The 27,264-nt window shown below is 33.6% G+C and overlaps 1 protein-coding gene across 4 annotated transcripts in view; it reads right to left on the bottom strand.

The window, feature by feature from the left end:
• Positions 1 to 27,264, bottom strand: part of TAOK1 (TAO kinase 1) — a 145,523-nt gene that overhangs the window by 16,626 nt on the left and 101,633 nt on the right. For 2 of the 4 annotated variants that reach the window (XM_044745950.2, XM_044745952.2), the window contains 10 exons: positions 25,741 to 25,854; positions 22,743 to 22,834; positions 17,383 to 17,476; positions 15,955 to 16,036; positions 12,858 to 13,025; positions 10,725 to 10,928; positions 8,890 to 9,024; positions 4,837 to 5,073; positions 2,665 to 2,793; positions 404 to 607 (listed from right to left, as the gene is read on the bottom strand). In XM_044745950.2, the coding sequence (XP_044601885.1) occupies positions 404 to 607; positions 2,665 to 2,793; positions 4,837 to 5,073; positions 8,890 to 9,024; positions 10,725 to 10,928; positions 12,858 to 13,025; positions 15,955 to 16,036; positions 17,383 to 17,476; positions 22,743 to 22,834; positions 25,741 to 25,854 (1,459 nt within the window). The remainder of the gene's footprint in view (positions 1 to 403; positions 608 to 2,664; positions 2,794 to 4,836; positions 5,074 to 8,889; positions 9,025 to 10,724; positions 10,929 to 12,857; positions 13,026 to 15,954; positions 16,037 to 17,382; positions 17,477 to 22,742; positions 22,835 to 25,740; positions 25,855 to 27,264) is intronic. The other 2 variants (XM_070482659.1, XM_044745954.2) reach the window with 1 other exon arrangement.

Consider the following 27,264-nt stretch of genomic DNA (forward strand, 5'->3'; position numbering starts at 1 on the left):
ATTCATGAATTTAGTATTTATTAAATATTAAATATTTATTTAATAAATATTTATTGAATGCCTACTATGGGCCAGACACTAGATATAAAGGCCTGAACAAAATCTGTGACTTCATATCGTTTCCATTCTAGTGGGGGAGAGAGACTTCCCCAAAAAAACTGTGTGAGTTTAACAGAGAGAAGTGTAAAGAAGAATGTGTGAAGAAGGGAGAAGGATTTGGTGATCAGGGAAGGCATTTCTGAGAAAGTGACATTTGAGGAGAGACATGAAGGAAAGCAAGCCGTGTAGATATCTGGGGAAGAAGGATTTAGGCAAAAGGAAGTACAATGGCAAAGGCCCTGATGCTAGGATGTGACAGACACATTTTCAAGAAAGGTTCTGATTTCACATCATTCATACATACCTCCCTGACGAGGTCCTGCTCCAAGTTATGGCGCCCAAGTAACATTCTTCTCTTGAAGCGACGGCATTCTAGCTCTAGGTATTGTCTCTGACGTCGAAGAAGATTAGCCTCCTCTTCTGCTTGGAAATGCTGTATATTCTCCTTCTGCTTTGAAAGCCACTCCTGTTTTTCTTTTTTTGGGGTGCTCTGATTTTCATTCAGCTCCTGACGACACAGAAAACAACTCAGTTCAAAATACATAAAAATTAACTACATGAATATACCATTTGTTATCTATTAAATTTAATAAAAGTACTTAATTTGTGTCCTCTCTAATGCTCAGGCAGGGCAATGACTTTAAGGAGGTAGGTAATATTTTCCTTTTTCTTGAGTTACCCATGAAGTAGGACAGGAAAAGGGAAAAGCACACTAGAAAACATGCATACCTTTTAGCTTTTCATAGCTATATTTATGATGGTGCCTAGCTGCAAAAGCACACAATGATTGGTAAATAAAACACATCTTTCTTTAAATCCTTCCCAAGACAGAAGGCAGTGCTTTCAGGTTGACATCATATGTGAATTAAAATCAGGGTTAAAATACAGTTATGTCTCACTTCTTGGTTTTCAACATTCTAAATACTAAGTTTTCGGCAAAATTACAGATGGACTCAATATGAAAGAATTGGAAATTAAATGTAAAATCAACAAAACCATGGGAGAATAGAGACCTTCTTTATGAATGGTACTTAATCTTCAGCATTAATAATCACTGAACAAATAAAAACCAATGCTTTTCTACAGCATTTTAAATATCATCTCACAAACTACCTACATGAAAATGCATTTATATTGGGCAAGATGAGAACATTGATGATATACTCAATGAGGCAAACCCTAGGATGCTAATACATACTAGTATATTTTCAACCTAAAAAGCATCAACACTGAACAGAATATAAATAAGCCATCTTTTCGAGGTATAAGATGACTTTTCAGAGACTACTATCCTTATGGTTCTTCCTCTGTTATTCAAGAAGGAAACCAATTCTTTATAACTTTAGTCCACAAAATATTCAAACATATAAAAATAAAAAGCACACAAATTAGTAGTTCTCACCTTAAGGGTGTACGTGTACACACACTATGGGAAGAGAGAGGGATAACACAGGTACATACATAGAGAATCACGCGGGTATCTTTTTCAAAATCTTCTGCCATGGAACTTCCTCACCAAGACTCTATAATGTCCCTTCCTCTATACTGAGAATCATTATTCTAAATGAACACACGCACACATACACACACAAATCTGGCTTCTAAAAGAAGATGAATTTATTAGTTGGACTACAAATTATATGCCTAAAGGATTATCTAAACCAATACATCCATAAAACTAAAGTCTTATTTCACTAGGAAATGGAACTATAGAACTGCATTTTATTGGATATTTATTTACAGTTGGAATCTTATTAACAATCTTTTCAAACCCAACGCTCCAGTGTAGAGTCTGGCTTTGTATTACAGTCATGGGAATCCACTGCAGGTTACATCCTTTAGAGTTGGAAAAATCTTATCAATGAAGCTCACTTGGCAGGGTATATATAGCAATCTCTGTGCCACCAATAGGTCCATTATAGGACTTACATATCTGATTATAAGGCAAATTCTTACACATACTAAAGCATTAATATCAAAGAGATTACTGTTATTTTATCAAGATCAATTAATTTACCAGTGTGCTAATAATTAATTACATGGATTAAAAACTTCAATCAGTCTGTAAGAGGGGATATAAACTGAAAAATAATCAGTATGTTCTCCTACTACAGAAAATGTGATGAGCAAATATGCCTCTTAGCCTTACTCTATGTTAAAAGCGGAATAACAACATATTATTGTAATCTTCTGAGTCAAAAGTAAGAAGGTATGGCTCACTTTTAAAGAAAGAAAAGCATGGCTTTTTTTCACAGCTCAAATACTTTTATTTCTAGTGAGTCAGTTACTTAACAAGTGCATAGAAAAGCTATTATAAATAAAATAATTTATATTTATATACTTTTTAGATCCTGCTTAAATGAGGATCTCAGTCCACTGAAGAGTCATTGATCTCAGTCCACCGAAGAGTAACTGATTATCATCAACGTCTTCAATCCAACCCCTTACATTTAGGTGGCCACAAACAACAAAAGAAAAATTTATCCTAATGGTTCTATGAGTTGATCAACATCAAATATAATCAATAAGCAAATAACTGGCTTGAAAATTTTTATAAAAAAGTACCTCTTTAAGCTGTTCTTTTCGAAGTTTATATTCTCTTTTCTGGGACTCCAAAAAGCTATTCAGTTCTTTCTTCTGTTGGGCCTGAATATGTTGCTGAAATTTTTTCTCCTCATTGGCCATGACTTTGGCCTACAGAAAATTTTTGAAACGTATCAAATTAGTTAAGTAGATATATTCAAAGCAGAGTTTAATAAACATCACCAAGGATGCCTTTTTTCCCCAAAGAACATAAAATCAGTATAAGCATTATCAAAATAATAATATCCAACAAATTATTAATAAGTGCTACTCAGCGTCTTTAGTATTTGAATTTCAGAGAACCAGTGAAATGGAGCTCATCTTTAAAAAGATTTTATTTTCCCTTTTTCTCCCCAAAGCCCCCCGTACGTAGTTGTGTATTTTCAGTTGTGGGTCCCTCTAGTTGTGTCATGTGGGACGCCGCCTCAGCACCGCATGATGAGCGGTGCCATGTCTGTGCCCAGTATTTGAACTGGCGAAACCCTGGGCCGGTGAAGCAGAGCGCTCAAACTTAACCAGTTGGCCACGGGGATGGACCCTGGGGCTCATCTTTAAAATGTTGATCTTTGGGGCTGGCCCGGTAGCACAGTGGTTAAGTGCCCACGTTCCGCTTCGGCAGCCCGGGGTTCACCAGTTCGGATCCTGGGTGCGGACATGGCACCGCTTGGCACACCATGCTGTGGTAGGCATCCCACATATAAAGTAGAGGAAGATGGGCATGGATGTTAGCTCAGGGCCAGTCTTCCTCAGTGAAAAGAGGAGGATTGGCAGCAGTTAGCTCAGGGCTAATCTTCCTAAAAAAAAAATAAAAAATATAAAATGATCTTTCACAGGGTCAAAATGTTTTTATCTTTTCTTTTTCATTTAGCAAGAGTATGCCTTCCTCGCAGTAAAACAAAACACACATTTATCCATAAATATAATTAGATCATGATCTTTTATCTAGATTGACTTGTGTATTAAATAATACATATTTTCATCTTCATATTAAACCCTGGCCTCTAATTTACATATTAAATAATATGAAAATGTTAAATACTAGATATATGTATCATACTGTATTATTTCTGATTATATATACAATATATATTCATCGTAGAACATTTAGGATATACAGAAAAACACAAAGAAGAAAAATCTCAAATGACTTTAGCACCCAGAGATAACCAATATAAACATTTTGGTGCACACCCTTCCTAATTTTTTCTGTGCGCATATATATATTTCAACCAAAATGATAAGCATATTGCACATCCTGTTTCATGAATTACTTTCCTAAATATGTTACTATCTACCTCTTTCCAAGTTATTAAAAATACTATACAATGCCCAACAGGATTCTAAATATTTGGACATTCTTTTACCAAATAATTTCAAAATTAAATATTTATTTACACCATAAATTATTTTGCCAAATTCTCTACTGTGAGAGGGTGGTTCTTCATTTTTGGGGGGAAAGAGTGAACAGGGTAGGTATGACAAATAAGGTCTCAATGTGGACTAGCCAGACATATGATGATATTGTGTGAATTTATTGAGAAGCTTACATTTTAATGGACAAACATGACTATTAAAATAAAATGAACTATTTGGACAGCAAAAACATTAGAAGAAAAGGTTTCATATAACAAGAATCCTTAAAAATCTACCTTTATCATGGAGTAGAACGACCCTTATTTGTAAATAAACAAGTGGGCTAAATCTGAATCTCTCTTAATTTACAATCTCTAATACACTCTGTATATATTACAGTAATCTTCAATTATTCTAATATAAAAATGCTGCTATAAATTTAAGGAAGATTTCCAAAAAATACCCAGAGAAAAGAACCATGAACTATTTTTTGAGACCTAAATCACCTAATGATAGGTGAGTTCTCAAACTACTCAGATAAGCAGGGTACCCGAGGTCTAGAAGAGTTGAACAACTTACCCATTGTGACACTATAAAACTACCAAGTGTCAGGAAATGATCCCATGTGCGCTAGTTCCCAGACACGGTACTTACTATTATACACATTATATAACTGTTTCTCCCTTTCCCCAATTTTCTTGGTTCTTGGGAACGGATACCCTAACATTAAAATGCCATCTTGGTTAATTCTGTGATGGTCACAAGCTAGAATAAATAAATTAATAATACTGAATCAGCCACCTCTTTTTCCATAGCAGCCTGATGTTTCTTGATAAGTTTCTCCATTTCTGCAGCAAAATTGTTACGTTGAGTTTCAAGATCTTTGTCTAATCTGAGGCGATGTTCATCCATCTCAGCCTTTAGCTTATTTTCCAGAGTCATCAGCTGCTTTTGATGTTGCCGCCTCATTCTCTTATAGCCAGACATCTGTTCTCTAAGCTCAGAGTCCTGCTCGTGTTCCTGCATTTGCCTCGTAACCTAGACAGACAAACCAGGAGAGAAAAGAATAAAGCAAAACATTTTTCCTTCAAAAGCATTTTAGACCACTCTACTATTAACTAAGTGAGCGATTAATATAAGAGATCCAAGTTCACAGTTTCCAATTAAATTTCCAGCAGGTCTTTTAAAGAAACAGACAAGTTGGTTGTAAAATTTATATGGGAATTTGTAAAGGACCTAGAATAGCCAAAATAATCTTGAGGGAAAAAAAAGTTGGAAGACATATACTTCAGTAATCAAAACAGTGTGATAATGGTGTAACGATAAGCTGAATAAATCAAAGGAACAGAATACAATCTAGAAAGAGACCCACGCACATTCAGTCAATTGATTTTCTACCAAAAAGTCAAGTTAATTCAAAGAGGAAAGGAGAGTGTTTTTAACAAACCCTACTGAAACAACTGGTTCTCTGTTATCAAAAATAAACAAACCTTGACACCTATATCACTCTATACACAAAAATTAATTTGAAAAGAATCATTTGACCTTAATATAAAACCCAGAATCATAAAACAGAAGAAAACATAGAACATCTTCATGACCTTGGAGTAGGCAAATATTTCTTGGGCAAGACAAAAAAACACTGACTATAAAGACAAAAATGTATAAATTAGATTTTTCAATTGAGGTGAAATTCACATAATATAAAATTAATCATTTTAAAGTGAACAACTCAGTAGCATTTAGTATATTCATGATGTTATGCAACCAACTCCTCATTGCTACAAAACATTTTTATCACTTCAGAAGAAAACCCTGTATCTGTTAAGCAGTTGCTCCCCATGCCTGCCTTCTGGTAACCACCAATCTCTTTTCTGTCTCTACAGATTTATCTATTCTGGATATTCATATAAACAGAGTCATATAATGTGTGACCTTTTGTGTCTGGTTTCTTTCATTTAGCATGTTTTCAAGGTTCATCCACATTGTATAGTATGTATCAGTACTTCATTCCTTTTTATAGCTGAATAATATTCCAGTGTATCCATACACCATAATTTGTTTATCCATTCATCCGTTGATGGTATAAAAGGTTGTTTGTACCTTTTGGCTATTGTGAATAGTGCTGCTATGAACACGTGTGTAAATGTACTTGTTTGAGTATCTGTTTTCAATTCTTTTGGGCATATACCTAGGAGTAGAATTGCTGGGTCATGTGGTAATTCTGTTTAACACTTTGAGGAATCATCAGCTGTTTTTCATAGCAGCTGAATCTTTACATTCTTACCAGCAATATACAGGATTTCCAATTTCTCCAAATGCTCTCCAACACTTGTTATTTTCCTTTTTTTTTTTAATAGCCATCCCAGTGGGTTTTAGGTGGTGTCTCATTGTGGTTTTGACTTGCGTTTCCCTAATGACTAATGATGTTGGGCATCTTTTCATATGCTTATTGGCCATTTGTATATCTTCTCTGGAGAAATGTTTATTCAAGTCCTTTACCCATTTTTTAATTGAGTTGTTTAAATTGGATTTTAAAAGTAAAAAATTTTAATTTCTCATCAAGACAACAGTAAGAAAAAGAATAGGTAAATCAGATGGAGAAAAAACATTTGCAACATATATATGACATAAAACTTGTATCCAGACTATATAAAGAGCTCCTACAGATCAATATTAAAAAGACGAACAGAACATCTGAATAAGAAATCAGGCAAAAGACTCGAAGAGACACTTCACTAAAGAACATATATGAACAGACAATAAGCACATGAAAAGGTGCTTATTAGGGTGTAAAAAAACCCACTATGAGATTCCATTTCACACCCATTAGAATGGCTAAAATAAAAAAATGACAACACCAAATGATGGAGAGGATATGGACCAAATGGAACTCTTACACATTGCTAAGAGCATGTGAAACGGTACAACCATTTTGGAAAACTGTCTGACAGCTTCTTATGAAGCTAAACATACATATATCCTATGACTCAGCAATTCTACCCTTAGGTATTTATCATAAAAAAATTTTAAAAATCATGTTCATATAAAGACTTGTACAAAAATTTTTATAGCAACCATATGTGTAATAGCCCCAAATAAGAATCAAACCAAATGTTCATCAATAGAAGAATGGATGAATCTCAAAAACATTAAGCTGAACAGAATAAGCCAGACGTAAAAGAGTACATTCTGGGGCCAGTCCGGTGGCACAGCAGTTAAGTTTGCACATTCCACTTCGGGGGCCCAGGGTGTGCTGGTTGGGATTCTGGGTGCGGACCTATGCACCATCTGTCCAGCCATGCTGTGGCAGGCATCCCAAATATTAAGTAGAGGAAGATGAGCATGGATGTTAGCTTAGGGGCAGTCTTCCTTAGCAAAAAGAGGAGGATTGGCAGTAGATGTTAGCTCAGGGCTAATCTTCCTCAAAAAAAAAAAAAAGTACATTCTTTGTGAGTCCATTTATATGAAATCTAAAAACAGTTAAAATTAACAACAGTGAAGAAACAGAAAGTGATGGTCATGGGAGTAGAGAAGTGACTAAAGAGGGGTATAAAGAGAACTTTCTGTGATGACAAAAAATTTTACTTATCTTGTTTTTTTAGGTGCCAGCTAACATACGTGTGTACCATTGTAAAACCTTTTCAAATTAAATACCTAAGATCTGTGCAATTTATTGTATAAAAAAAAATCCAAGGCATAAGTTACAGACTTAGTTATGATATATGGTAATTATATCAAGTAATATAGTTATGCTTATATTTGTACATAAATCTACATACTCTCTGAATGTTTCATTTGAAATAAATGAACTACTGGGTTTAAGGATATGGATCTTAAGTTTTCTAAATCCATAACTTAAGTGCCCTTAATTAATTTGAGGGGGCCAAAATTTGGGACAGAAGACTTGCTTGGGAAACATTTAATATATGCCAACTCACGAAGATGTTTTCCCATGAGCTGGCCCCTTTTGGTAGTTGTTAAAATAGTGATGAAAAAATTAAGCAATTTTTGCCACTGCTTTGTTTAAAGAGTTATTTACATGTTGCAGAATAGTAGGAATGACCTGACTTATGGTGTAGGATAGCATTCTTGACCCCACACGTCATACAGATTCATGGGTCATAGCACGGGATTTATAAAATCTGCTTATGTAGGTGATAACTCAGATAACACCCATATCTTTTTTCTTTCTGTCATATTTCCTAATAGCCTACTTTTATTATGATATCTTAAAGTAATTTCTTTCTATCCCTAGTAACCTTTATCATGTTTTGGTCCTACTTATCTGACTGATCAGGGTTATAAGCACCCTACTATAACAACACCCTTGTAATGGACAAATAATGCACAAATTATTATTTGGGAAGTCAGAAGAACTATATTTTGAGTGTATCAAAGTGGATTACCAGCCATTCCCAAACACCTCCCCTCATTTTGGTTAGCCTCTGTATTTCCTTATTATCAATTCTTATGTGGAAATAACATTTCTTCTCCCACTCTGTGCCTAAAACTGACTGTTTATTAAAGGCTCAAACCATTTGTTTTATAAATTCTTCCTTTATGCCATGAATCAAAAGTAATCTGAATTCTCATTTTGCACCTTGTAGTCCTCTTAAGCATTTAAATATATTCTAACCTTTTAGTTATGTCTTGAAGATATTAGTTTAATAATATGATTAGTTTAAGCCTTCTTAGGGGGCTTTGTATAATATCGTTCTCATAATAGGACTTAAATGTTAAATGAATGTTTTGCAAAAAAAACCCCAAATACAAAAAAATAAGAGATAGTTGAGTAGTGATGCCAAGGTCCAACAAGAAAAATTTATTTTTAATTCAAAGGGAAGTACATACCAGTGATGCTGTCCGTATAGTAGCAAAGTGTTCTCGATTACGGTAGTGTGATTTATGACGAGATACTTGGGGCGGAGATTGTGGATCTGATGCTCTTGTTCTAGGATCTCCCTCTTCTCTGTAATTTTCTTCCTCCTAGGCAAAGAAAGAGACAATACTATCTGAGGTGAACAAACACAGTTTGTTTGAACTTTCAAGACAAAGTTTAAAGACAACTTGATCAATAAATCTCAAAGACATAATTTTAAAAAGCAAAAGCAAACAGAAATTAGGAATGCTGACGTTTCATTTTTGACATAATTAGAATCAGGAGACGTTATTTCTTCAGTGTATGAAACAGCACATAGATTCAGGTTAAGGAAATATGTAAGACTAGATTTATATCCTACTCATTATTATATGCAAAATTGAAAAGCTTTAATATAACTTAAAACAAAGATGATGAAATACACAGCAGAATTTTAAAGAGCAGTAATAAAATTACTCTAAGGCTCTTGGGTTTTAGAAACAATGTTATAGCTCAAAAATATCTTTATAATACTTCTGCCACTTGTCAAAAATAATCAAAAACAGTTGTAAAAACTTTAAGAACTAACGTCTTTCCTTAGTTCATTTACTTAAGAGGGAGTCAATTAAGTAGCAACCAACTAAATGTGTGAATAATCTTTTTTACTGGTGATTCTATTGTCTAAGAATATAAAAATTAAACACGATTTTGCCCTGAATAACACTACTATTTAACTAAATCTTATTCCCAATGACTTTTTCTCTGTGTGTGTTCAAATATATATAATATAAAATTTGCCATTTTAACCATTTTTAAGTGTACAATTCAGTGGTGTTAATTACATTCTCAATGTTGTGCAGCCATTGCCACTATTTCCAAAACTTTTTCATCACCCCAAACGGAAACTCTGTATCCATTAACAAAAGAATCTCCATTTCATCCTCCACTCAGCCCCTGGTAACCTCTAATCTACATTCTGTCTCTACGAATTTGCCTATTGTAGATATTTCATGTAAGTGGAATTATACAATACTTGTCTTTTTGCACCTGGCTTATATCACTTAGCATAATGTTTTCAAGGTTCATTCATGTATCAGAATTTCATTCCTTCTTATAGCTGAATAATATTCCGTTAGATGTTTACACCACATTTTGTTTATTCATTCATCTGTTAATGAACATTTGGGTTAGTTCCATCTTTAAGCTATTATGCCTAATAACTTTTTAGGTCATACTGCAAGCTGTGAAGTTAAAAAGGAAGCATTCCTATTAATTGCTTAAAGGAGTTACCTGATCTTCAAATATTTTCAAGAAAATTTTAAATTTCGCACTTGAAATTGCAAAGAATAATGTAGCAAACATTCATATTTCCTAAACCTAGAATTTATAATTTTCCACAATTACACTCAGTTTTATTTAAAGCTGTAAACATTACGGATAATGCAGAAGTCACTTTTGATCATCACCCATTCTAACCCTTTCTCTCATTTCCCAGAGACAACTGCTATCATGAATTTCATGTGTATACTCATTATTTTTAAATATTTTATTTTCCATCTAAATAACTTCAAATATTACATTATATAGTTTTTCTGTATTTATTTCTTCTAAGATTTAAAAAATATCCTTTCTGTAGTTTCAAAACATTAGTTTTCCAAATGCAGACATTACATTGGGAATTAACAAGCCTACTGCCATTTTAGAATAAGTTACCCAAAAATGTTCCAAACTTCTGACACATCAAAGAAAATCTCCCCTTAAACAAATCAGATGAAGAAAATTATTTACCAAAGTCAAAATTTTTTTTCACTGAAATCCAAATACTCACAGGTTTTAAATGGATGACAGAACTATTAGACATCACCGTGTGGTCTCCCTCCATCATGTCTAGTTCACTCTTGTCATCTGAGGCATCTGGAAGACTGTTAACACTACTGCTTTGGCTACTGGCACTGATGGACATACTGGGAATAGACTGATTACTTCCAACGCTATTCACTGTTCCTGTCCGTCCAACACCATGATCTTGTTCCTAAGGGAAAAGAGCATTAGGTTCAAGTATCTATATCTCTTTTGATTCTTGATTATAAGCACATAGCACACTGTGTGGCAAACAGTCTTTAGAAAGAAAGTCAGAGGTCTAGCATGAGAAATTCCCTTTATTTGCCAAGACCAGGAAGTTTACCATCTGTTGACAGAAAAACGAACAAAGAAAAATGACCAGCAAGTAAATAAAAAAAACCCAAACAACTGTGTGAAAAAAATCAGTTCATCTGTTTCGGGTTATTTCCAAAGTGTAGCATTTTCCCTAAATTGTTTGACTTTTTTGAAATCCATTTCTACCACATATCTCATGGGGGATATATAGAGATTATGTTCATTTCTCAATGATCCCCATGGTTAAAACAAGTCCCAACTTTAAAAAAAAATCCTATTAACAACTACTTTTAGTTATTTTATTTTATTTTTTTTAGTGAGGAAGATTGTCCCTGAGCTAACATCCATGCCAAGCTTCCTCTATTTTGTATGTGGGACAGTGCCACAACATAGCTTGATGAGCTGTACGTAGGTCTGCACCCAGGATCTGAACCTGCAAACCCCAGGCCACCGAAGCGAAGCATGCAAACCTAACCACCACACCACCGGGCTGGCCCCTAGTTGTTATTTTTTATTGAAGCTTTTTATATTTTTCTTTCTTCCTCAGAATATAGTCCCCAGCCTATCCTTATAGCACCTAATAATTTAATATTAATTCCTATTTTTGTGTAAATTAAAAATTACATATTACATATATAATCACAATCACAAGAATGTTTTTCTGAGTTAACCAGGCAAACAATGGTATCTGGGCACCAACATTATAGCAGTCCTACCACATTAAAATTCTACAAGATATGCAGAATTTAATAAATAAAGACACATGGTATATATATATAGGAACTTTTCTTATATCCCTAGCCTAACAGAGATGCCATTACAGATTTAACTACATTAGAATTTTATTAATTTCACTTTACTAAAATATTTCATATTTCTAAAATATCCCAAAACAACTTTCTGATGACTACTAAAAGTAAAACCAAAAATACCAAAACTATATGTTAATAAAGTCGTATTTTATAGTTCATTAATTATGTAGCACTATTAAAAAGAAAAGAAAAGTAAGTAATTACTGCTCCTGGTTCCAGAACGCAAAGTGATCTCTCTCACTGGAAAGCAATAAAAAAGAATCAAAGCTTTGGAATTCTGATAGGAGCAAAGAAGAAAACTGAAAGCCTCTAGAGTTAAAAAAAAAAAAGCTCCACAAATAATAAGCTTTATATGTATATTTACTTGTGAGAAAGTTCTGTAACATTTCTATTGTAAATTTGTATTTCCATTCTCCCCAAAAGCAACATGAGAAGAACGTGGCCTTGAGAGGGAGAGAGATATGAGCTTGAACCCACTGCCTCTACCTATGGTGAGTTAGTTAACCACTCCGAGTCTTGTTTTACTTATCTGAAAAATGAGTAGTTAAGAACTGTGTGGATGGAATGAAATTATGCAGAACTGAAAAGAATCAAGTGACCCTGGAGAAAGAATAGAATGCTCGGCAACTTTCTAATGACTTCTGAGTACTGTCAACTTCCAAAGACTTAATTTCAAATATTTCCAAAAGCATGTTCCATGGAATTGGACAATCAGGCAAAAAATGGGGAGCCAGGAAGTTGCGAGGGACTAGATTAAATAAAGGTTTATTTAATAAAAGACTTCACAGGGCTTTACTATGCCAATATGTACTAGGAAGCGGTTGGGTTTAAAAAATGCAAAATCTTTTTTTCCACCTGTGATCTTATAGGACCAGTGTTAAGAAAACACAATCTGGGAACCACTGATATAAAAGATTTGTGGCAAGACAAGTTGCATATGGAGAGAAACCAATAAAGAGAGCTCAATATTTGAGTCATTTTCAAGTTATTACCTCTTCTTCTTCCTGTGCTTCTACTGCTGGTCCATTATGTGCCTCCTGGAAAAGGAGTTTCTTCATCTTTCGATACTGCAGATTGTCTAGCTCTCTTACTGCATCCTTTGTCCTTTGAATGAGATCTATTAACACTGTTTCAGGGCGTTCCCGAAGAACAAACATGTGCTGGAGAGGAGTAGAAGGTAAAAGTCAGGTTGAAACCGATGTATTTTTTTAAATGAGTACAAATGTACCTCTTCTCAGACCCTAGAGTTACTATCCTAAATAATCATGATAGACCATGTACATAATCTATAGCTATCTATTCTATTACACTTCTGGCTTCTTATACTCACAAAATTGTTATTTACAGATATATACTCAGTGCCTACATAACTATGCCTGTACATTTTATAAAAACTTTGAACATGATACTTTTATTGGCCAACTGAAAATGTAGAGTTGAAATCAAAGGGTCTAATTAAACACTAAGAATTAAGTCCAATTAGAGCTGTAAATAAAGGCTAAATAAAAGTTTACATATTCCTGCAACTGCTGATTTCATAGAAAAGGCAAATTTAGTTCTGAGTTATATGAGATTTCGACAGGAATGTATTTACTGATGGTGGTTTATGTAACATAAACTTGGATATTATAGGTTCCTTCATATGTTGCATAGGCAACACTCTTCACAAAACACTAGCTGCTGACTAAAAGCCATTATATTATTAGTGATTTTTCCCACCAAATTTTAATAAAGTTTAACTTTATCAAAAACAGAAAAGTAGAAAGAAGAATTTCACCACTAGAATTATCACTGTTTCATTTTGATATATTTCTTTTCAGAAATTTTCTATGTACAGATTTTCTTTTGTAGATACATAGTTAGCACATAGATTGCATTAAGACACCTTCTGCTTTGAGTTCATGAGATGCTCTTGAATTCTTAAACACTTTCATCATTTTTGTTAGCTCAAACATTTCTTTTCTATCCAAAGAGCTGGAACTATATGATAACTGTATTCTACTTTCACTGTCATAAGTATTATGTTATTTCGAACTCAAAAACATAATATCTATAGACTATTTCATCAAATGTTTATGCAAAAATTATTTTAACCATTACCCTAATTCTGGATAGTTATTTCCAATTTCGAATTCTGAGATAAACAGCTTCATACATTTTAAAAACTTATTAATTTTTTTAAATCTATGATGGACTATGATTGTAATATAATTAGGCCAAAGGGAAAGAAGCACTTGATACTTCCTATCATTTCCAATAAGGCTGTGCAAATACTATGGACCAGGTAAATGAATACTATATGCAGACGTGGGATCTAATCACCAAAGGCCAAATACCTGGCCCTGGTGGGTTGAGTTATTATCAAAGAGCTCCTTTTGCCTATACAATCGTGTGCCACATAAAAACTTTTTGGTCAACAATGGACCACATACATGACAATGGTCCCATAACAGTAGTACCACATAGCCTGGGTGTGCAGTAGGTAATACCATCAGGATTTGTTTAAGTATAGTCTATGATGTTTGCTCAACGACAAAATCACCTAATGATGCATTTCTCAGAATGTATACCTGTAAGTTATACATGATTATATTAGACAAGTGTAAGAAGCCAGTTACATTCTTCCCTTTTACTGAGCTTTAGCTTGGTAGGTACCATTATGTACAATGTTAAGTCTTCCTCCCCAAAAATAATATATCTCATATTTCTAAGTTTGATAGTTTTTTAAATATAGATCTTGTTTATTTTTCACTAACCTAATTCCTAGCTATACTAAACCTTTGTTGCTATTCTGAGTACCTATTCATTCAGGCATTCAGTTTTGAGACTATGAGTGAGCTTACTGCCTAGAATTCCCCAAGTATTACGGAATCTTTATATTGCTCTTCTACATACTGTGGCTGCAAATAATACTATCAAATATATATGATCCTTTCAATTTCTTTGTATCTTTAACTGATGTGTGTTGGTGAAAACAAACTAAATTTCTTGAAATTCTAAAACACTCATCTAAAAATAGTCTACTTAAATCTTATAATGAAAAATTAACAAGATTCCTTAGGGTCACGAAGAGATACAGTCAAGGCCTACTTACTATTGCCTTATCTAGATGCTTTAAGAACTATATTAAGTTCAACAACACTAGTATTGCTATTAATAAGATGGTCAAGCTCCAAATGAAAAAACAAATTTTTGAGAACAAAAAGCATATACCAATCACGTATTTAAATTAGGCAATCAAACCTACTGAAAACTGAATAGAATTTACATAATTTAAAAAATATTTTCATTGCTAAGTTAGAAAAATCTATTTCCAAAAAGGAAACACAAGTATGATAGCTATTTTTTTTTTTATTTTTTTTTAAAGATTTTATTTTTTCCTTTTTCTCCCCAAAGCCCCCGGGTACATAGTTGTATATTCTTTGTTGTGGGTCCTTCTAGTTGTGGCATGTGGGACGCTGCCTCAGCGTGGTTTGATGAGCAGTGTCATGTCCGCGACCAGGATTCGAACCAACGAAACACTGGGCCGCCTGCAGCGGAGTGCGCGAACATAACCACTCGGCCACGGGGCCAGCCCCTATGATAGCTATTTTTAACAATTTCTTTTGAAATGTCCTTCCTCCCAGAATATTTATGTAAATATATTACACATAGTTTCCCCTTTTTTCCTATTATTTTAATATAGGAGAGATCAATACATAAAGTAGGGTAGATATAAAAATTAGATCCAAAGCTAAACTATGTTTCACCAACTTTGAAATGACATTATTCCCTATGAATTAAAACATAATTATAACTCGTGAATATATTCTTGTGCATATAAAAATTTAGCCATTTCATACTATTTTGAATATTTAACTATATATTCTATTCAGACATGGTAAAGGGAGTTGGTCAATTTTGAAAAAACAAATAAAAAACTCAGCACCAAAGAAAAGTTCCAAGACAGAACAGCATATAAAATTAGTATTTTGGTAAAAATTAGTACAGCATACTTAATACTGATTCAGAATCCAAGAAGAATAAAACACATTCTTTAAAATAATCTCTTAGGGGTAGAAAACAGACTTCAAGTATATTAGAACTGACCTTTAAAAGTTCCTCTGATGTAGGGCGATCTTGAGGGATTTTCTGGAGGCAAGAATCTACAAAGTTGCGAAAATAATCAGACCTATTGTAAAGGAAAGTATCAGGTGAACATATTGCTATTTCCTTTAAAAACACATCTAAAAATCAAGGCATGTGCCTATTGGTGGGAGGGGTGATGGAAAAGAAATGATAAAAGAAAAAGCAGACACGACATATTAGATATCTCATATAAGTTTACGAAAAGCTATCTTAAACAACCAATGAATCTCTACCATTTTCCAAAGATAAACTTGCACAGATTATTTAAAAATCCTGCTCCCATGTATTTAAACATCACAACTCATTCCATATTGAGGCAAAATTAAGGAAGCCAATGTTTTTCTTTTTTGCACTCAAATCTAAGATAACATTCCTCTCAATTTTGTTTTTTTTTCTCTATGCCAGCTCTCTTTCTTATTTGCCCCTTGGATCTTCTTCTACATATAGCATGTTTCAAAACATCACTCTATTTGCTTTGTAGGGAGTATCTACACAGTGTAAAGACAGTCTGTGATTAGTACATTTATTACTTATATGTACCATAATACTAAACTCTGTTCCAAAAGATTCCTCTTATGCCTCTACATAAGTAGCAAAGGCCTAGGAATGTGTCTCAACTATGTAATCATTAAAAAAATAAAGTACCCCTAATTCATGTATCTACTTGTGAACTTTAAAGTATTTATTAAATATGCTAGATATTTCCCTAGAATTTTTCAAATGCTAGACACACCTGAGGAATTAATTTCCCACAAAAATTTTCTATCACTGATAAAAATCCTAGTTTTCTAAAATTGTTAATCTGTTCTCCATAAACTTCTATACATGAATGAACTTAATTTTATCAAATTAAGGAAGCAGTAGGAGAACAAACATCAGAGCATTCTGAATAATAAATATCATAATAAAAATCAGAACAATCCCAAAGTTATGGATTATCTGGTAATTCTGATAAATCAAATCATTTTACCATATAAATACAAATTTTCATACCCCATATAAATTATAAATCATTCCCCAACAAAATATCACTACAGGTGTGGCTATCGATATATTTTAATAATAAAATATTAATGTTTAAATCGTGCTATTTGTTAATAATCAGGGTTATATGTTTCTAAAGTGCAAAGAAAAAATAAAATATAAATTTTTATAAAAAGAAATATTTTTTGCTTCTATGTGGTATCATCTATCCAATCTGAACTGAGTTATATACATGCTATGAAAAGCAGACATAATAAAGATAAACATGATATAAGGGTACAATAAACCCATTTTAATATTTCTTCAGGTAAATACATTTTGAAATCATTGAAATCATTTTGATAACATTATGAAAAGCATTTAATTTATACAATGTTGAGTAACATATCTTTTACCAATACTTACCATTCATTAGACTGTAGTGTAGGGGATTCATTTTGGGCTATGTGATATAAGGCACTCATTGCATTCATATTAAATAAAGGAGGCTTCCTTTCCGCTATTGAAAAAAAAAAGAGAAAGAAAACTTTCCTGTTAAAATATGTGCCTGTTATACAGGGGCACACAAGTATTGCTAAGTTTGATTTTTTTTAATAATCTCAAACTTAGCAAAAAAAAATTAGAACTGGAGTTCAAAGAACTTTTTCAAGTGAATCAATTTAGAGTAAATTGCTGACTTAATGCCCCACCACTCCTAAATACTGTAGTGTGTATTTCTTATAAACAAGAACATTCTACTAAAGTTGAAGTCATGACCTTGATAATTTTGAAGTATACAAGACTCTTGACTGTCCCTCAGTTTAGGTTTGTCCTATGATTAAATTTGGGTTATACATCTTTGGCAGGAATATCACAGAAGTAAATGTTATATTTTTCTCAATGTATTCTATGAGGTGGTGCATGATTTCAAATGGTGCTGTTATTGATTGGTGTTCACTTCGATCAATTTAGGCAAGTCTGCCACGCTTCTACATGGTAAAGTTTCTCTTTTCCCTTTGTAATTAATAAGTGTTTTATGAGAAGATATTTTAAATTTATATAAACATCCTGTTTTTCAAAAAACTTTCATTTTATTTTTTAAATTTATCATATGGACTTGTAGGTTTCTATTTTATTTAATAAATTATAATCTGCTACTATCACTTATTTTGATGTTCAAATTGCCTCACATTTGAGCAGTAAGAACCTTTTTGTGCTGGCTTCTGTTTTTTTGACATTGCCATCACTCCTTGATCACTTCTTGCTTTCTGGCACACTAAGATGTTCCAGGGTCATCTTGTACTCTCCCTACTCCAGACACTGGATCAACCATTTCTCCAAGGAGCCATGGCAGTAGGTATGCTCACTGCTACTGAGGTGTCACTGCTCTTAGATCCTCTCAGTGGACAGAGTTAGGAAACACACACATATACACACTACATTTATATACAGACATGCACATTAAACAACTATATTTGTTAATCGAAAACAATTGAGTTCATTGAAATCTCTCAGATCCAATCCAATACCTTAGTATTTATTCTAGCGTTCTCTCTTTCCATTATTTGCAACACCCTTCTTTGACAATGAGAAACCTCGCTCTCTTTATTCTTAATATATTTTCTAATTTGATAAGTTTCCCCTGTACGTAACCAATCTCCCATCTATGCCACCACTCTCTCTCCTGAGCAGATGCCCCATTTCTCTGCTCAAGTTTTGAAACACCATTCCAAGTCACTCTACAGGGTGAACATCCTCTTCATCTACTCAGTTTCTGATACCTCACTCAAATCGGGTCACTTCTCTGCAGTGAGGCTCTCCTTATTAGTCCTCATGAGGGAAGCCCTCTTCATTTTGATCAGGCACTGCTACTCTGTCAGGCCACCCTCAGATATGAATGTTCTCCTTAGGCTGTGACCCTATATAATAGGACACTTTCCCTGTTGTCACCTCCTCACCCTACCTAGGCTCTGATATCCCATGCTGAGCCACTTCTGTGTATGAATGCCTTAGTCATCACACTAGGGCTCTGAATCTCCAAACCTGACTGCCTCTTTGCATAGATACCCTCATTAGATTCTGTTTGAACATACATGGCTATTCGTCTGTGGGAACTCCCTCCTCTACTCACATGATTCTGACACTCCACCCTGGGCTACCATGGCTCACCAGCTGGCATGGACACCTACCTTACATTGTCCTACCTAATGGCTTTAAGACTGAGTAGTTTAGGAAGCGGAAGGGGTTATTAAAGAAATTCTGAATGAATGAAATAACTTGTATTTCCATTATAATTTATTAACGTACTTAAATTTTTTTTAATGGTGTACCATCAATAAATCAAACCTTTTTTGTGTGTGCTTTTTTGTGTGTGTGAGGAAGATTGGCCCTGAGCTAACATCTGTGCCAACCTTCCTCTATTTTATGTGGGATGCCACCAGAGTGTGGCTTGACAAATGGTGCTAGGTCCACACCCGGGATCCAAAACTGTGAACCCTGGGCCACCGAAGTAGAGCACACAAACTTAACCACTACGCCACCAGACCAGCCCCTGGAATATGCTTTTTGATTTTGTCACTTACTATAAAATTTAACATCTCTCAATTTTGTCAAAAAACACTGAATTTATCAGCTAAAAAATATAGAAAAGATTTACCAAATCTAAAATGTGGTAGACTTTGGTGGATTCAACTGACACTTTCTATCTCAAATTCTTATAAGCTACTATGAAACTAATATGATTCAAACTAAATTTATTTTTTAAAAAGTTAGAGATCCTACTCCTTATTATCTTGTACAGGTTTCTGAAATGTCTCCATCCAAAAGCGTAGACTGCTTCTGCAAAATTAAATTTTGAATTGATTTTTGTGTATGGTATAAGATAATGGCCCAATTCCATTCTTTTGCATGTGGCTCTTCAGTTTTCCCAGCACCATATATTGAAGAGACTGTCCTTTCCCCATTGTATACTCCTGGATCCTTTGTCATAAATTAATTGACACACGTGTGGGTTTATTTCTGGATTCTCTATTCTGTTCTATTGATCTATGTGTCTGTTTTTATGCCAATATCATACTGTTTTGATACTACAGTTTTCTAATATAGTTTGAAATCAAGAAGCATGATGCCTCCAGCTTTGTTCTTCTTTTCAAGATTGCTTTGGCTATTGGGGGTCTTTCATGGTTCCACACAAATTTTAGGATTGTTTGTTCTAGTTTTGTGAAAAATGTCATTGGAATTTTGATAGGGATGGCACTGAATCTGTAGATTGCTTTGGGTAGTATCAACATTTTAACAATATTAATTCTTCAGGCCAGAAGCATGGAATATCTTCCCATTTATTTGTGTCTTCTTCAATTTTTTTCATCAATGTCTTAATAGTTTTCAGTGTACAAGTCTTTCACCTCCTTGGTTAAATTTATTCGTAGGTATTTTATTCTCTTTGACACAATTGTAAATGGGATTGTTTTCTTAATTTCTCTTTTTGATTGTTTGTTTTCAGTGTAGAGAAACACAATTGATTTTTGTATACTCATTTTGTATACTGCAACTTTACTGAATTTGTTTATTAGTTTTAACAGTTTGTTGGCAGAGTCTTTAGGGTATTCCATATATAATATCATGCCATCTGCAAACAGGGACAGTTTTACTTCTTGGTCATAACACGTAACCAAGTTCTTTCAACATTTATGATAACCAAGTATGAAAGAGTCATATTTATTTAGAACTATATTTATCAAAACCAAAGATAGTACAATTGATTTAAATTTGTTCTCTTACCTACAGAAAATAGTTTGAAATAGTTAATAAAAAACAGTTTGCTTTAATTCAGTATCCTTAACTATTTTGAATTAGAAAAGTATATAACAGATATATTTCCCAAGATTGCAAATCTAATTTACATTGAAAATCACACCCCTAGACTTGTATTGTCTAATGGTAGCCACTAGCCACGTGTGACTTTTTAAATACAAATTTATTTAAATGAAATAAAATGTAAAATTCAATTCCTCAGTCACATGAGCCACATTTCAAGTGCTCAAAAGCCATGCAGATTTGGAACATTTCTATCATCACAGAAAGTTTTATTAGCCTGTGCTACTCTAGACCTTTCCCTTGGAACCAGAAACAAGCTTAAAATATAGTTGCTGACTCAGTACTTCATAATTCAAAACATTTCTAAGTAAAATTTTAAAAAGCGATCATGAAAGACTATGAAAGTTGAAGATGCCAAATGCATGCCTAAAATTCTTAAGAGAATTTCTTTAAAATGTCTCACTCATTTAAAATTATCTAAAAGCAGTCAGTCACTGCTTTTTTTCAATGTTCTGAAGTTGCTTTATTAAGCACAAAAATGCTTATTTGTGAAGAAATTCTATTTTATGAACTATAATAAAAAGAGCAAGAAAGCCTGGAAAAACAAGAAGCCATTTCATAGAAACTGCAGAGTTTACACAGATTTCTTTCTGAGCAGTACAATTAGCCAATGAATACTTTCTGATCAAATGAATATTAAAATATATCAATGATATGTAACAGGACCATTAATATAATTTCACTATCACCAAGGGGCACATGTACGCATCAGCCAGCACAAATATATAAAAACATCCATGGGCAGAGTACATTAACCAGCTCCTCTACATTTATACCCAGGTTTCTTAAGAAATTAACTAGGATTGACCAGTAGGAAGAAAAATTAAGAGTAAAAGAATAGAGTTTAAGACAATTAAAGATACCTCAAATTGAGACCCAGAGATCAGAAGACAATGACATTATGGTAATCTCCAAATCTGTTTGCTGATGTCAAACTTTAAAATAAATATGACCATACAGAGCTTGAAGGGAATAGTTAATGTAGGAATTCCAATAAAAGTGAAAATATTTAAAGATTACATTGTTTTGGAAAAATATTAGATTGTAAAACAGAAACAGTCTGGTTGTAATGGAAATTACAATATTCATCTACTGTGAAATGATAAGCAAGCTTTATTTTACCTCATTTACCTATTTATTTTAGAAACTACTGACAAACCCAGGTTGATAATGACTCATCAAAATTACACATGGATTTTACTTTTAATGTGTTATTTTCAATCCTAGAATGGTTCGATTAAATATTCCCAATATTTCCCACTTTTAAATAAAGTTTAATGGAATATTCTTTTAAGAAGAAAAAAAGGAAAGAATATTGGGCTGGTGTGGAGAAGCCTGGGGAATCAAGAGCAAGAAGACGGCCATCATCTTCAATTACTGCAATACTTCAGTTACCCACCTGGTTCACTTACAATGGAAAGTTAAAGTTATGATGGTCCACTGCCTTAGACATGATTCCATTTATGGGTAACGGAATAAAATGTGTACATAAAATCAAACTGTTATAATACGGTGTGCAGCCTGACATCTAATTCTCATACCTAACTCAAAGTAATAAGTATCGTAGGTAGAGATAAGTCACGAACGCTTTAGAGATCTTCTATAGATGTTAAATCTAGTAATCATAGACATATTTTAGATGTTTAACAAATACTCATTAACGTTAGACACAGATACCCCAAACTTAATACCACAGTAGAAAATTATTTTAGACCTAATTTAACAGAGCAAATATAATATACCTAACCCAATATATATAAAAATTAACAGATAACCAAATTGAAAACTTTAATATATTTACTGTTCCCCTTAGTAACTGACATAAAAAATAAACAGCTGTAATTTGGTACAGAAATTGAGGTAGAACATTAATCAAAACTTACTACAGAGTAATAAAGAACAGTGCTTACCTAGTTCAATACATGTTATTCCAAGAGACCATACATCTACTTTGCCATCATACTGTCCTTCATCCATGGCTAAAATTACTTCTGGGGCCATCCTAAAACATAAAATGTCATTTAAATTAAAGTAAAAAAAAAAAGTATACTATTCTTTAAAAATGTAACAAACATCTACATAGAGAACATCTATGTGAATTCCAGACAATACATGTGGACATAAGAATGTTTATAATGAGGAATAAATGCATTACAGATTGTGAGGTAAATAGTTACCATTGCGTATATAGTGTGAGACTCATTCTCACCATTTGTCATGACCATATATATATATATAGCATCCTAAAGAAATGATACCCCAGAACAGGGCTGTATTCTATATCTGTATATACTGTATATCCTTTAGGCCAGTGGTCCTCAAACATCTGGTCTCAGAATCCCATTGCACAAGTCTGATTTTTGCTTGAAAGATGGAATTCTGTCATTGGCACTGAATACCATCAGTTGTTTTCCTTGAAGTGACAAGCTCACTCCATTTATTGGAGAAAATATCTGCCACGATAACCAACAATGAATAATCAGTTTGTCCATCTTTCTTTCAAGTAAGAATAGTGTTTCGTGATAAAAGTGGCTAGGGCTGCTCATAACTAAAACAGTCACACAATGATCAACCTTACAGGCGTCTTGGTTATAAGATGAAACACTAATTCATGTCTTCAACTAGAGTGTAAAGTTCTTTTGGGGCAGGGGGTGGGGGGAGTCTGGCTTTCTTTCTTTCTTTTTTAATTGAGGTAACATTGGTTTATAACATTATATAAATTTCAAGCATACATCATATTTCAGGTTCTGTATCAACTACATTGTGTTCACCCAAAAGTCCAGTTGCCATTCGTCACCATATAAATGTGCCCCTTCACCCCTTTCACCCTCCCCCCCCGCCACTGCCCTCTGGTAACCACCAATCTGTTCTCTGTATCTGTGTGTGTGTGTTTATCTTCCACATATGAGTGAAATCATACGGTACTTGTCTTTCTCCATCTGACTTATTTCGCTTAGCATAATACCCTCAAGGTCCACCCATGTCATTGAATCTAACATTCTTAATGGTACTTTACCTTACACTTCATTTGCAGTTGGTCTTAAGCACAGATAGGCACTTACAACAGCTGCTGACTACTTCAATAAGATTGTACCAGGCACCCCAGTGTGTATGTGTGTATAAAGACATATAAACATGTACATAGTTCCTGTCATCCAAATTCACTATATACAAATTAACAAATATGTACATAAAGTAAACCTTCAACTGTGAATAACAGGGTGTTTCCAATGTGTTCTTTAAGATGTTAAAATAACTTTGGGAAATTACTAAGTTAAGCAAGTAATTTGTTTTTTATTGCAGAACTTTCCAGGGCCTTTGTATATCTAATAATCATCATTAATTTCTAAAGAGGGGAATCATTAAGAGATATTATTTGCTTACAGAACCCTTTTTTACAGAAGGGAGGTGGACTCTACCTAAACTTGGGTTCTACATAAGAAATTTTTGGTCATCTAGAGAAGTGGTCTTCAAATTCTTTTACTCACTTACCTCCAATGAATTTATAAAAACTATGTACTGCCTTACGCATTTTTTAGTTGACATCTAAATGTGCTTAAAAGATATTTAAAACTTGGAGCTGCAAAATTAGCTCAATCTGTTAAGAACACTAATTTAGCAAAGTAGGTTTTCATGGTCACACCAATCAGTCAAATCAGAATCGCTCTCTCTCAGAAAGCCTGACTTCATTTTTCAATGCAAATAACATGTTAATATGTCTCCATGACAACCATCTCAGATACCAATTCTATACTAGAAAAAAAGAAGGGAGGGAAGATAATTGGGGAGAAAGAAACAGCAAGGAGTAAAAGGAAGGGAAGGGAGATGACTGGAAACGCACAAGGCCCTACTAACAGTTTGTGTCCTGACTCTTCAATATTTCCGACATGCTATATATTCCCTCAGGTGCTGCTTTGAGGCTTTTACAACCCAGAGCAATGGATTACTGTAATATTCAGGATGCATAAGGAGCCTTTCTTTTATAAAGAGAGAGAAAGGAGATTTGAAAGGTAGGTAGAAAAGATGTAGTGGACCTAAGGCACCACTCTCAGCATACACAGGTAAGAGGACACATGGAAGCTGAAGATCTAGAAAATCATTCCCTTCAAATTGTAGACATTAATACTGAATTATTTATGGACAAAATTGGATGATGTCTAGAATTTGCTTCAAAATAACTGGGTGGGGGAGGAAATGGGTGAGAAGAGTGAATACATAGGGCAAGACTGGCTATAGGATAATGTTGTTGGGCTGAGTGAGCAGTATGTAAGGCTTCATTATACTTTTGTCTACTTTTATGCATATTTGGAAGTTTTCCATAATAAAAAATGAAAACAAAACAAAATTAGAAACTCCAAATCAGCTACTAGTCTTCAGGTATTCTTAGTCTGAAGATCACTGATCCATAGTAAAAATAAATCTAAAGAAAAAACACAAGGGAGCCAGTCCCATGACCTAGTGGTTAAATTCAGCACGCTCTGCTTCAGCGGCCCAAGTTCGGTTCCTGGGTGAGGACTTACACCATTCATTGGTGGCTATGCGATGGTGGCAACCCACATACAAAAAGAGGAAGACTTACAACAGATGTTAGCTCAGGGCAAATCTTCTTCAGGAAAAAAAAAAGAAGAAAACACACAAACTTCCATTTAGCATTTCTCTATTCTCCCCACTTGAATTTTTATTGAATTTTTTCACTCTCACACCCAATATATGATGGGGGGGACAAATAAAAAAACAGGAGATGCAAGGGCAGCACTCCAAATCTATATCTGAAACTAACTATAAAGCTTAAAGTTAAAATGTCAAAAATAGCATTATATTTCTAGGAAAATGATAAGACATCTGAAAAAAGTGCAACCACACACTGCATATTTCAATTATGAGGATACCAGACAGAATTATTCTTACCAATATGGCGTTCCCACAAAAGAATTTGCAGGAGATGCCATAGAAGCAGATCCAAAGTCAGCAAGTTTCACCTGGCCTGGTTCAGTCAGAAGGATATTTCCTGCTTTAATATCTCTGGGTTTAAGGAACACAGAAAATTATTTCTTTCCTTCATTAGATTGTGTTCAAACTGATAAAACTCAAAAATTTGTAAAATAGGGAAGGAAAAATCAAAAATAGTTAAGTCCTAGGATAATCTCTCAACTGGGATCATGAGAATTAAGATCCAAACTAGAAAACAAAAAATACTGAATTCATATAAATATATAGTAACAATTTTATAAAAGAGAAAACAAAATAGCAGTAAAAAACAAAAGAGAGAAAATCAGATAATTGGAGCATATAGTCTATATCTGAGTTCCTTTTTACTGGTAGGAATATTCGTTTTAAAAATAGAATTTAATTAGCTGACCACTCCTTCATAATTTTAAGATTTGAGTACTCCATGTAATGTAAAAAACAAAACAAAAAAAACTCCTCATGCCCCAAATTTGCTTTTTTTTTAAAAGGATTATTCACACAATTTTTCCAAATCTTAGGATAGTTCTCCTAACTAAAGATGAAACAAAAACTGAAACATATGGATAAGGTAATATCAACAATCTCAAATTTACTTTCAAGCTTACTTTTCTAAATCGGCAAACAATACTATCCATGCAAACTAGCAAAACCATGAATATTTATATAAAGGGATGGTATGTCCAATGGGCACCATAACATACACTTAATTTTTCAAAAAAAGAAAAACTAAATTTCCAAGCACTAGTCAATACTTACTATAGTATTGTAATGGATATAATACTAAATCTATTTTCCTTCCACTTGCTTTTTAAAAAGAGAGGTATTTTGAAGTTGAGAAAACCTTAGGTTTTAATTCCAACTCTTCCATTCACTTATTTACTAGCATGTGGACTTCTCTCATATATGACATAAAAGTGCTAATTTCCTTTTAAAACATGCAAAATCAATACCAAAGCTAAAAATGCATTACAAAATAGTTTAAAGTTACCATCCATTATCAAGGATTAATACTCAAAAGCATAAAGAGTCTTAAGCAGCTTTTATTTGTCCATGTCACGGAATCAGTGGAACAAATGTGGCATTATCAGTTACCAGGAATACAAAAGATCTAGGTTTGGTTGTAGTTTAATCTATCTGGCTTTGTAAATTTAGGGAAATTATTCACAAATTGAGGCATCAGTTTCTTCATAAGTAAAGTGAAAAAAGTAAGACTACATAATCTCTAATGTCCTTTCCATTTCACAAATCAAATGATTCTACAATTAAATTTCTACCACAAATCTATAAAGTGCACAGACTTCAGAAAGCCCAGCAGCATGTGTAGACAAAGATAAAAATTATCCTAAACAAAGAGATCAAGTGTAGTAGTATGTTCTTATTAAAGCATGGACAATCTAAAAAATATTTATAAGATTGGCTATAACCAACAAAAATTTCAGAGTTAATAAGTTCCAGGCTTGATAA

Source organism: Equus asinus, chromosome 13 (assembly GCF_041296235.1).
Source record: "Equus asinus isolate D_3611 breed Donkey chromosome 13, EquAss-T2T_v2, whole genome shotgun sequence".
Classification (NCBI taxonomy): Eukaryota; Metazoa; Chordata; class Mammalia; order Perissodactyla; family Equidae; genus Equus; species Equus asinus.